Consider the following 12940-nt stretch of genomic DNA (forward strand, 5'->3'; position numbering starts at 1 on the left):
AATGGGTTAGTCGTGTAAAAGGTGAAGGCTGTAACAATTTTGAGTAGCAACAGTTCACAGCCTAGTAATGTTATCCTGTGAGAATTACATTATTTATTCTAGACCTCCTTACTCTGCTGAAACTTGCAGTCTTCTCTTAATCTTCTGCTCTTTGTCCACTAGATCCATTAATATTTTTAGGTTGAATTTCAACTTTCATGCTAAGTGGTTAAAAAATAGTTGTGATGTTTCTTGGGACTTTTCTTATTTTCTTTATTTGATCTTATTTACCTATTAAAAGGGTTGACATAATGTGAAAAATGATCACGATCCTGATGCTACAATTGATTTTCATGGTGTGGGGTGGGGTGGGGGTAGAGAGAATGATCTCTTCTGAACTAACTCCCCTGTGTGGATGCTTGGTTCTGAACTAAAAGTGACTTTATTGTAGGAGAAGAAATTATTTTGTAATCAAGTCACTTTTATCCCAGAATATAGTGTTCGCATGGAGTTATTCCACAATAGTTATGTGGTTTCTCATCCAGTAGACAAGACCCAGTTTCAAAGACTCTAGAGAATGCAACTAGACCAGAGGAATAGTTGGGGAATATGGGCAGACCTCTCAATTGCTCTCTGGGTTCTCACTTTCATTTTTTTGAAAAGTAAGGCTATGTCTACACTGTACTTTTGTCATTAAAACTTTTGTTGCTCAGGGGTGTGAAGCCCCTCCCCCCCACCCCACGACAATATTTTTAACAACGAAAAGTGCCTGTTTGGCTAGCGCTTTGTCAGCGGGAGACGCTCTCCCAGCGATGAAGCTACCGCCCCTTGTTGGGGGTGGTTTGAGGGTATGTTTACACTTGCAGAGTTTTTGTGCTGTAAGTTTCACTGGTGATAGGGAACCGGTGAAAGTAAAGCACTGGGTTGTGTACTTACTTACTTCCTCAGGCATCACAGAGTGTTTACATTAGGAGCACTTCCATTGCCAATGAGAGCAGCGCTCTAGGGCAGCTATCCCATAGTGCAGCTCTCTCCATTTTGATGATGGGCCTTGTGGGAAGGTTGGGGGGGAGGAGGGGCGATTGTGGCGCATCCTGTGTCCCTGCACAGCCTCGTCTCCCCAAACACTGACCAGCTCCAGTAGCTCAGCATTGCTCCAAGCAGGGGATCGTTTGCTCCATGGAGCAGACATTGTTACCTGTCCAGATAAGTGAGCACTTGGCAAGAAAACAGGAAGGGGAGTTTCAAAGTTCCTGGGGAGGGATGGATGTCTGTTTACCTGGCAGCAGAAATGCAGGCTAGAGTGGTCACCTAGGCACTGTGGGATATCCCCTGGAGGCTAAAAGCTGTGTAAACAGGAAGAACCTGTTTTCACTTGCACATCACTGCAAAAGCATCAGTGGTAAGAGCTGTATGCCTCTCGTGGAGGTGCTTTTCTTTTTGAGGTGACATTTCTGAGTTTCACTGCAAAAAGTCATTGGCAAGTGTAGACGCTCCCATGGTTTCTGTGCAAAAAAGGGACTTTTCCCACTTTAAATGGCAAGTGTAGACATGCCCTTATTTTGTCGCTGGGACAGCTCTCTCCTGGCGACAAAGAGCAGCTACACTGTGTACTTTACAATGGTGCGGCTGGAGCGGCACAGCTGCACAGTTGTAAGGTGCGCAGTGTAGACATAACCTAAGTATAAAGCACTAGTGTGGACAGGCTCCGAGTGCTGGGATCTGCGCTCCCAGCGCTCGGAGCGATTCCCCTTGTGGAGGTGGATTACCAGGAGAGCTCTCTCCCAGTGCTCGTGTGTGACCACACTCACACTTCAAAGCACTGCCGTGGGAGCACTCCTGCAGCAGCACTTTGAAGTTTCTAGTGTAGACATAGCCTCGGTGTCTAGCTGTTATGGTTCTGAAGAAAACCTTCACAAATGCAAAGTATGAACAATGCAGCAATGTCAGCTTGAGTGTGCAGAGTGCCTGGAACAATAGTTCTGAGGTGTAAACTACCCTAAAAGCAGAACATCCGCAATATACCTGCCGTTTATCTTAGTGGGCATTTTATCTACCTCAAGATTTCTTTTTAAGAGGTGTCTTAAGAAGAAATGTTCCTGGGCTTCTCCTTGCACATAGCTACGCCTCCCTTTGTTTGGTGCAGAGGAGTGTTCCTGAGAGATGGTTACAATCTTTCAGCATAGAGTAGTAGTGCTTAACCTTTTCCAGTCATGCCCCCCCACCATTAATGGAATCTGTCTGTGCCCTCCCCGCAATACTGCACAGCCAGGCCTTCCTCAGCAGCAGAGCTGGAGCTGAAGATGGAGTTGGGGGCGGAACTGGGGATGGGGGAGGAGCTGGGCTGGGGCCAGAGCAGGGGGCAGCAGTGTGGGGTCACATGCCCTTCCCCCAGATTGACACCTCTGGGGTGGATGTCCAGCAGTGAAGAGGCAGCATGTCCCCTGGCAGTGGCACTCTGTGTGCCTGGGCAGCTCAGGGAGGGAGGAAGCAGCCGGGCAGCTATCTGCTGGCTGAGCAACTCCCGCACCCCTTGAGGCTGCTTCGCCTTCCCTGCTGTTAGGGGCCCACTGTTGGCTCTGCCTCCCCACCCCCAGACTCACTTCAGTGGATGGTCTGCAAAGCAAGCACCTCCCCAGGCTTTAGGGACACAGGGAGAGTGCTGTCTCCTTGCTGTTGGGTGTCCCTGCCAGGGGCACCCCAAGAAATCTGTGGGGGAGTGTGACCCTGCATGCTCCCTATATGTTGACTCTGGGGGTGCGGGGGGGGGGGCAGAGTGGAGCTGCAGCTGGGGTCAGAGCTGGTGTGGGGGCAGAGAGGGAGTGAGGGTGGAGCTGTTCCTAGAGGCGGATTAGGACTGGGGCCTGAATGGGATTGGAGGCAGAGCTGGTCTGGGGATGGAATGGGGCTGGAAGCATGGTGCTTCTTCCCTGCCCCCCGTGGGGGCTGGCCCCAGTCCTACCAGGCACCCCCCTGAATGTTCCTCTGTACCCCCCTAAGGGGGCACACCCCACACTTTGAGAACCATTGACATAGAATATCACCGTAGGTACTTAGCACTGTCCTTTCCCCTACCTATCTGTATTAACACCATAGCAATATCTGCTAATTGCAGGCCATACGTCTTGACATCACTAGCTCCAGCTATAGCCTCAGGGTTTTGTGGTTATGCTTCAATAGAATAAGGTTGCATTAACTCCTTCCTCTGTGCAGTTACAGTACTCTCTCCATTGTTTGGTGTATCAAGATACGGAAATACACATGTACGGGTAAATCCTGGTTTTTCCACAAGGGGCAGCACTTTGTTGTGCTGTCCCTGGAGCAGCCCAGCAGGGGAATCATGACTTGGGGAGTCACAATCTTCCTTCCTGCTGCTCCAGGGAGGGAGCGAACTGTGCTGGGTCTATAACTGGTACAGTGTACACCCATGCCAGTGCAGCTGTACACTCTCCCACATATGTGCATGAGCACATTTGCTCTCTGTCATTCACCATGAGGGCACCTCCTCTTGGTTGTTCAGGGATTAGCTTGTTCCAGGTCTGGCACCTCATTCTGCCACTTGTTGCATACCCCGCTGTCTCTCTCTCTCTCTCTCTCTCTGCGATTCAGGGTGCTCTCCCTTTGTGGCTTGTCCGCCCTGGAGGTATCATACAAACTGTCTCTGGCAGTCTTCTCGTTCACTACCCAGACGGTGCCCCTTCCCCCATGGTTGATAGGGGAACCTAGGCCCATCCTCTACTCTGAGTTCCAATTCAGGGACCCTCTAATCAGAAGCCAAAGTCTGTACTGTTTAAACCTTATTCCCTTTTTCCCTATATCATCTCACCTAGGTTTATTCCCTTCCTTTCTCTCTACGGTCCAGAGGGTAGTTTCAGGCTCCCTGACTGCAGCCCTTTCTGCTGCTAGCTTGCTGGCTTTATATGAGCCCTGCCTGTCCCTTTGTAGCTGGGCTCCATCATTATTCAGGGAATTACATAGGCCACCTAATTCCCCTCAGCTGTGGCCTATCTGGTTAATTGGCCCCTTCTCAGCCTCATTAGCCCCTTTAAGGCTAGTGTGAGGGTTAATACCCCATCACACTCTCCCATGCTGCTAGTGATGATGTCTTGCAACCCTTTATGCCCCTGGTCCATTGCACTAGCCAGGCCACAATTTGTTGCATAAATCTTTTTGAAGCAGTTCTTTGAATCCCTTCACTTCCCTGTCATTAGTTAACCCTAAATGGCTCTGTGAATTCTACAAAAGGTAGATTGTGCCAAACCAACCTGTTCTCCTTCTTTGAGAAGGTAACAGATATTTTAGACAAAGGAAACACAGTGGATCTAATTTACCTCGATTTCAGTAAGGCATTTGGTACGGTTCCACATAAGGAATTATTAGCTAAATTGGAAAAGATGGGGATCAATATGAAAATTGAAAGGTGGATAAGGAACTGGTTAAAGGGTCATACTGAAAGGTGAACTGTCAGGCTGGAAGGAGGTTACTAGTGGAGTTTCTCAGGGATTGGTTTTGGGACCAATCTTATTTAATCTTTTTATTACTGACCTTGGCACAAAAAGTAGGAATGCGCTAATAAAGTTTGCGGGTGACACAAAGCTGGGAGGTATTTCCAATACAGAGAAGGACCAGGATATCATACAGGAAGATCTGGATGACCTTGTAAACTGGAGTAATAGTAATAGGATGGAATTTAATAGTGAAAAGTGCAAGGTCATGCATTTAGGGATTAATTACAAGAATTTTTGTTATAAACTGGGGATGCATAACTTGGAAGTAACAGAGGAGGAGAAGGACCTCTGAGTATTGGTTGATCACAGGATGACTATGAGCCGCCAATGTGATATGGCTGTGAAAAATGCTAATGCGGTCTTGGGATGTATCAGGTGAGGTATTTCCAGTAGAGATAAGGAGATGTTAGTACCATCATACAAGGCACTGGTGAGACCTCATCTGGAATACTGTGTGCAGTTCTGGACTCCCATGTTTAAGAAGGATGAATTCAAACTGGAACAGGTACAGAGAAGGGCTACTAGGATGATCCGAAGAATGGAAAACCTGTCTTATGAAAGGAGACTCAAAGAGTTTGGCTTGTTGAGTCTAACCAAAAGAAGACTGAGGGGAGATATGATTGCTCTCGATAAATATATCAGAGGGATAAATACCGGAGAGGGAGAGGAATTGTTTAAGCTCAGTACCAGTGTGGACACAAGAACAAATGGATATAAACTGGCCATCAGGAAGTTTAGACTTGAAATTAGACGAAGGTTTCGAACCATCAGAGGAGTGACGTTCTGGAATAGCCTTCCAAGGGGAGCAGTGGAGGCAAAAGACATATCTGGCCTCAAGACTAGACTAAGCTTGATAAGGTTATGGAGGGGATGATATGATGGGATAGCCTAATTTTGGCAATTAATTGATCTTTGTCTGTTAGCGGTAAATATGCCCAATGGCCTGTGATGGTACGCTAGATAGGGTGGGATCTGAGTTACTACAGAGAATTGTTTCCTGGGTGTCTGGCTCATGAGTCTTGCCCACATGCTTCGGGTTTAGCTGATTGCCATATTTGGGATCGGGAAGGAATTTTCCTCCAGGGCAGATTGGCAGAGGCCCTGGGTTTTTTTCGCCTTCCTCTGTAGCATGGGGCACGGGTCACTTGCTGGAGGATTCTCTGCACCTTGAAGTCTTTAAACCATGATTTGAGGACTTCAATAGCTCAGACATAGGTCAGGGGTTTGTTACAGAAGTGGGTGGGTGATATTCTGTGGCCTGCATTGTGCAGGAGGTCAGACTAGACAATCATAATGGTCCCTTCTGACCTTAAATGCTATGATTCTATGAATTCACCTCATCTGTCAGTTAAGAGCATCAGGATGTCTTATTCCCCAACACTACAGATTTATTAATTTATTTTTATCTACCATAATTGAAGATACATTTGACATTTTAATTTGAATTTTATGTCTTTAGGAAGGTTAAACAACATGGCAATATTAGAAACTGAAATTCTCCAGTGGTTGTTTCAGCTCAAGCAATCACAGAAGTTGGACTGAGTGAGAATATGGGCCAAATGTATATGTCTGGCTCCCATTGAAATCTTGAATGATTTGAATTAGAGCCATTGGAACATCAGAATTTGACTTCATGTTTCCAGTCACCTGTAGAGCATGGATTATGCTAGTGCATTTTGGCACCCATTAAAGACCAAGCATGAACTCATAAAATGTTCTTACTTATACTGCAGCCCCTGACTGGAAAAAAAAAACAGGTCTTTTAGACATAAAATAAGTTCTTTGTCTACCAAATCACCTACTCCAGTTCTTGATCAACACTACCTGTTTGTTTAGTTTTGTAATAGGAAAAGAGATACCAAGAAACCTGTAAGATTCTGGCTAATAGAAGCTGAGAGAATTTCTCTTTAATAATGGAAGCTTTTTCAACCCTTTACAGTGGACTGTTGGGATTCTTTCTGATGTTGCACACAGTGAAGCTAAAAAGCATCACATCCTCTTGGCAGTATGCAGCCTGGAGTTTCCTTGCAAAGGTAAGAGAGAGACCATCAGCTGAACTTGGAGGATCTCTATTTCCCGTGGGTAAACTGTGAGCTAGTTGAACCTCCATATCCCTGTTCTTCCCCCAGCCATTCTAATTAGACACAAGGTGCATCTGTCTATTTCATCCCTACACATAGCAGAGTTGAGGCAGCCCGTATCAGTCACCTGTGACTACCCCCAAAATAATGGGCCATACCAACTGAGAATCTGACCTACTGGCTCCAAGCACTGCAATTAGATACAAGAAATACCACTTGTGGAAAGTGAGATACTGCTGCTGAGAACGACATTGGTGTCTGCCAGCAATTGTTTCCCGTGTTGTCTCTTCCTTTCCGGAAGCACTGGTTTTCAGAACCACAAAGCCAAAACCTGGACCCATAGAAGCCAATGTCACAACTCCCTTTGGCTTCTATGGGGGCAGAATTTGGCCCAGTGTCATCTGATGGCAACCGTATCAAGGGCTATTTTGACAATGAACTGAAAGAGTGGTGGGTGAACAAGAGGTTTTAAATAAACCACCTATCCTGTTTTCTTTGTGCTGATTGATGCCATCTGTCCCCTTCTGAGGGGGATGTGTTTTCTTGCTCAGAGCTATTCTAGACCCAGATGAACCAGTCTTACTTTTTATGCAACAGCAGTAAGGATCCACAGGGGCACAACAAGGTTCCAGTAACCTCCATATTACCCCCCATCCAGAGAAGGGGGAAGTGTCCACATAATGTCCTAGTAGCGCAATGCTTTTTGCCAAGAGAGGGAGCTATACTATGACATCCCCGTGAAAGTGAACAAAACTCCATTCTCTGCTGCGCTGAAGAACAATGTCTGATTAATTGCAAGTTTATTTATACCATGTGAAATGTACAGGAAAAGTTTACAAAATGACCCTTCCCTGGGTGACTGTTGCAATAAAGTTAATTAAAAAAACCCAAAAACCTGAAATGGGTGATACTTGCATTGAGTAGCTAATGGCTTAACTGTTAAACTATCCACAGTATATAAAGTCAGAAGAGCTGGTCTGACTCCCATTTCCTATATGTAAATTACCCAGTTTAATCATTACCATGTGTGATACTCTGAAGCCTCAACTCCCCTGAGCAGTTTGTCCTCAAGTTTTTCCCACTAAAATGAATGAAACTGCTTTTTTAATGGATTTGTATAATACATTTGTTTACAAATTGCAATAAAATGACTCCTCAGTCTTTGTTCTGGTGGCTGTGGGAAAGGAGTGTCACTGTTTTTGTATTAAGTATTTCTGAAGTCTGTCTCAGTAAAACTCTGCTAGTCCCATGGCATTTCTTGTTGGCTTGAATTTCTCCTAGGAGCTCTAGGAAGAGTCTGGCTGTGGAGGTTTTAGTGCCTTAAGCTTCTTGTTGTTCTTTGGTAGCAAGTCAATTGATTTAAAGCTTGCTGTTGAAATATTATGTACTTGGCAGAGGTGCATGCTACATGGGAATAGCGAACCCTGTTAGTTAATATTGTGCATAAGGAGAACAGGTTCTACGTGTAGTGTTTATGAAGTATCAAAAGACAGGAGGATGAGAAGTAGTGGGAGATGTTATTGTAAAGCAGACGTGGGCCTTCCGCAGCTGAAATGGGTCAGAGCCTCAAAATCTGTATCGGGATCAAAGCTTTCCCAAAGTTCAGGGATGTTTAGATTTGGGGGCTTTGTTCAGAGCCAGCTCTAGATGTAGCCTTCACAAAATATGGTCATGCTATTGTTGTCAAAGGAGTTTCACCAACTTACGCTAGCTAAAGATATAGCCCTAAACTTTCATGGTCATTTAGTCAACGTTTGTTTTCTTGAAATCAGCCCATAAAGGTTAAGTTTGTTTGCATTAAAGTTTTTTTTATCCAAAACAAAATAGCTATTTAAAGGAGAAAATGAGTTTTCTTACCTTTTTGTAACCTTTATTGCAATGTCTATACTGTTGCTCAATAGTCATTTATATGCCTTGTCCTGAGTATAAAGAGGACGCAGGTACATGTGGTATGTCCAGCTCCAATTAATATTGATACAACTGGTACTTTGCATTTCTGTAGTGCCTTTCATCCAAGAGTCTCAAAGCACATTACCGGCATGGTATTAAGCTTCACAGTACCCTTCTGAGGTAGGTAAGCAATACATACAGACCACTGCTGAAGTGCAGCCACCTCTAGGGTGCAACTCAGCAGCTGCTTAACAAAATATAGAAATATTACCCAACAGTTTTGGGAGAGGAAGAAGAAGAAAAGACTATTTTATACCAATAGTTCTGTGAGGGGCGAGGGGTGGATGGTCAGAATATAATTACTTGAACTGGAATTTAGCCAGACCAGTGGAGTTAATACACCAAGTCTTATAAAATTGTCATGGGATATGTCATGACCCCAAGAGCTCAGGACTCTGGTTTGATGTTTCATCTGAAGGATGGCTCCTATGGCAACGTATTGCCATCCAACACTGTGCAGGACATTGGTTTACCTATCGACTCATTTGGAAGAGAGAGACCTACCAAATCACCAGCACCACTTCCCGTGGCAGCTAGGTGTCCTTTGGAGGTCGTCCAACCTTGGCGAGCACGTGAGGATTGAGTGGATCACAGCACAAGATACCATAGCGGCAGATTCAGATTAGCCTTACCTAACATTGTAAAATGTATTTTAGCCACACTTTTAATATTCTTTTAAAAATGACAGAGAAAAGGGAAGAAAGTTAATGTAAATAGGAAATAATAGAAACTATTTAAAACTAGACACACAAAATGAGGGAGATGTGGCCATGGTTGTAAGTTTTCCCCTCCCCCTCCACTGGATAGCAGCAGCAGCATTATATTCCCACACGAGCATTTTTCTTGGACTGAGTTGTGCCCCAAGTCATCCCCTTAAACTCTCTGACTGACTGGAGTTTTCACCAGCAGTTGGAAAGAAGCAGCAGTTCAGGCCAGAATGTGTTTGTCTTGAGAATTAGCCAAGAAAGGAGAGTGCTGTAGTCCTCCGATAGCAGCCCAGGCCCCGAAAGAGGTTCAGAGAATCAAGAATCTGTTTTCCATTCGGATGCTTTGTACCTATGTGACTGGTGATACATTTCTTCTTAAGCATTGATGCACCAGTATACCATCCATGATCCCTAAAGAGTCCTGCTCTACAGATACAGTGAGACGTTCTTTATGCAATCTACGTATCTGGTCTCCTTGTCTATTTATTTTCATTCAGTTCAAAACTGGACTAGGGGCATAACTTGATTTTTAATATACTTTGACTGTCTGCAGCAACGTAATCACCACAGGAGGTTTTTCAGGTTCTTCGGTCTGGAACAACTGTTCAAGAGAGAAGGTGGGCGAGGTCATATCTTTTATTGGATCAACTTCTGTTGGTGAAAGAGACAAGCTTTTGAGCAGAGCTCTTCTTCAGGTCTGGCCCAGAAGTCAGTCTAATAAAAGACATTACTTCACTCACCTTGTCTCTCTACTATCCTGAGACCAACCTGGCTACAACCACACTGTAACAACTGTTGACAGTTCTGGTGTTGACGCATTGCTGAGTACCTCAGGATCAGTCAGCATGTACACTCTGTGATATTCATACTGATAAATGCACTGTGCACATTCAGTGTAAAAGCAAATACTGTGTGTATTAGTCATAGCTGTATAGACACGTGAGAAACATTTGAGAAGTGTCCATAAAAACAAAAACTACCTTTAAGATGTACAAAGATGGAATCCTTTGTCTCTGCTTTGGATTGATTTGCCCCCAGAAGAACAAGAATTTGAAGATATGTTGAGACTGCATGTTTTAATTCACAAAATATGTTCGTATCATGGGTCATATATTGGAATGAAAAACCAGAGTCACTCGTATACACAAACTGAAACATCTGGTGAGAACTCTAATGAGCTCTAATAGTGCTGTCAGTGAGGTTTATTTAGATTAGAGCTGTTAATCTGTATTGAGAGATTGAACATGTTGGGGTCTCTAGGAATTAGGCGACAGCCGTAGTTGAAATTGTTGAGTTAGGAGGAATAATGTCATTGCTTCTCAGTGCTATATTTGATCAATGCTCTGAGTTTATGGGAATGTAAGCATGTCAGATTATATACAGCTATCTGATTAATATTTTGGTGAACTGTTGTATGTTTGGCCTCTACCCAGAAGGTCCCAACTGAATTAGTCTATTGTGAAGAGGAGGATGGGGAATAGATTTTGGATGCTTCCTTTTCTTTCTCCTTCCTCCCAAGGATAAAAAAATGAATATAATCCAATTGAAGTCAAACTGCATTGGCTCTTCTACGGGCTTCTTGTACTCTGACTGCGAAGAGTTACTGTAATCTCATTTGAAGATTGTAATTGCCTTCTCTGTCTCCCCAGATCCCAACTCTACAGGCTGCAGTGTATGCAGACTGCTGCTGTTAGCTATTTCACACACAAAAGATGCACAATCCTATCACCCCTGTCATCAGACAGCTGCACTAGCTCCTTATTCATTATCACTGGATATATTTGCGCCAGGTTACCTCTCTACTATCCTGAGACCAACCTGGCTACAACCACACTGTAACAACTGTTGACAGTTCTGGTGTTGACGCATTGCTGAGTACCTCAGGATCAGTCAGCATGTAGAGTAGAGTTGACAAGAGTAAATGGGACAAATGCCTACTTTTGTCAGACAAGTGGGGTGCAGTAAGGAGGAACGTGCGAGGGGGTGAGTGGAGATGCCAGCCTTGCACAGGGCGGGGTGGCAGAGCTCGGGTGGGGGACAGGCAGGGCTCAGGCAAGTGGCTTGGGCCAGCTCCAGGGGGTGGGGCAGAGGAGGGCTCGGGCTAGCCCTGTGCAGTGTTCCATTTTCCCTTTGGGAAATATGGTCACCCTAACAAACAGGAAGGAGCTATTACCGTGCTTTGGTTTTTTTTAAAAGAAAGCCAAGATTCTCCCAGACCTGGGGGGCCCATGGCCATGAGCTTCATGAAGCCCAAAATGTAGCTCTGCTTGCTGCCTCTCCATTTCTTCACACAATCTAATGGCCAAAGGCATTCTCTGCTGGTGTTCCAGCCATCTGGAACAGCAGCTCAAGTACCAAGGAAAGCAAGACAAAGATTTCTGAATCACTCTGCCTTATCAACATTTCACTGTCTTTGAACCTCCCCTAAAATGTCTTTCTCTCGCTCCTGTGCCTCTTAATTTTCCTGTTGCTGTGCTATTAGTTGTTGTTTAGCTCTATAGCTGAATTAACGCTGTAAAATATTATGGGTCAGGTTGTGAACCCCTTCTTCCTGCTGATATGTAGTTACTCACAGAAGAAGTCCTTTCAAAGGTAATGGATGCACATGGGTCAGTCCTAGTGAAGTCAGTAGAACCACTGGTGTAACAAATTTCCCACCAGTGGGCCTAAAGGGTTCACAGACTGGCCCTGTGTGATCACTTGTGTAAAAGCTTATACAAAATAATGTTGTGTTATACTGCACTTGACCAGTTAGTGTTACAGATTAAAGTATACTTGGTGTACAGGTATACTCAAACTAACGTAAGAGCAGCTCTCGCTGACAGTCACCTTTTTTCCTTGGTTTGGAACTTATAAAATTGCTTATACAAGAACTGAATAAACTCTGTCTGGAGTTTTATCTGTACTATATATTACCTTTAGCCACGGTATAGTGCAAAGTATAAGAATCTTGCTCCCAACCTCACTCCCTGATCTGGAAGAACTGTGTAGTGATGTGCCCAGAATGTGGGGGAGAGAGAGAATTTTGTATAACTCTTCATCAGCCTCTTCTGCCAGGTGCCTTGCGTGGCACAGATGTGAGCCGTGTCTACCTTTCAATTAGAGAGTGAGTTTCCATTCTCTCAAGGCTTCAGGTGTGCAGAGAAGAGCCAAGTAGAAGAAGGGATTACAGGGAAAATAGGAAGATTTTTGAAAGTTAACTTCTTCCATCTCTAATATCATCCTCAGTCTTACTAATCATAGGGATAATGTCATCCATCTACTTTGTATGGAATATATTCCATCTGTGATGGCACGTAGGTAACTTCTGTTGAAATCAGTGGGAGCTAGACATGTGCATCAAAGAGAGAATTTTATCCTGTATATCTAAGCTGAATTTAACTAACAAACAAGGCAATCAGTGAGCCCTTAATAGAATCTTAAAGGTCTATAAAAAGCAGTGTTGATGCAGATCACTTCTTGCAACCAAAAAAGTATAGGTTTTCTGGTTGTTTCCATGGAGATAACTTGACAATCGTGTTGTAGCATCCACCACTAATTACACACTGAAATTTCTAGGAATACTTCAGAACAGTCTCCATAACAACCCCTCAGTGTATAACATGACCATTAAGCTAAATGGAGTATGGCCCTTGGGCATTTAAAATACAGTTATAACAGGGAGTCCCTTTTATAAGAATAACTGAAATCTTTGGGGATTTGAAATCTCTCAAGA

At 44.3% G+C, this 12940-nt stretch overlaps 1 protein-coding gene across 2 annotated transcripts in view; it reads left to right on the forward strand.

Annotated features, from left to right (window-relative positions):
* The window catches only part of SLC35D4 (solute carrier family 35 member D4), an 81960-nt gene that overhangs the window by 42394 nt on the left and 26626 nt on the right, over window positions 1–12940 (forward strand). For both annotated transcript variants that reach the window (XM_074944504.1, XM_074944505.1), the window contains one exon: window positions 6427–6520. In XM_074944504.1, the coding sequence (XP_074800605.1) occupies window positions 6427–6520 (94 nt within the window). The remainder of the gene's footprint in view (window positions 1–6426; window positions 6521–12940) is intronic.

This window comes from Natator depressus, chromosome 2 (assembly GCF_965152275.1).
Source record: "Natator depressus isolate rNatDep1 chromosome 2, rNatDep2.hap1, whole genome shotgun sequence".
In the NCBI taxonomy this organism is placed as follows: Eukaryota; Metazoa; Chordata; order Testudines; family Cheloniidae; genus Natator; species Natator depressus.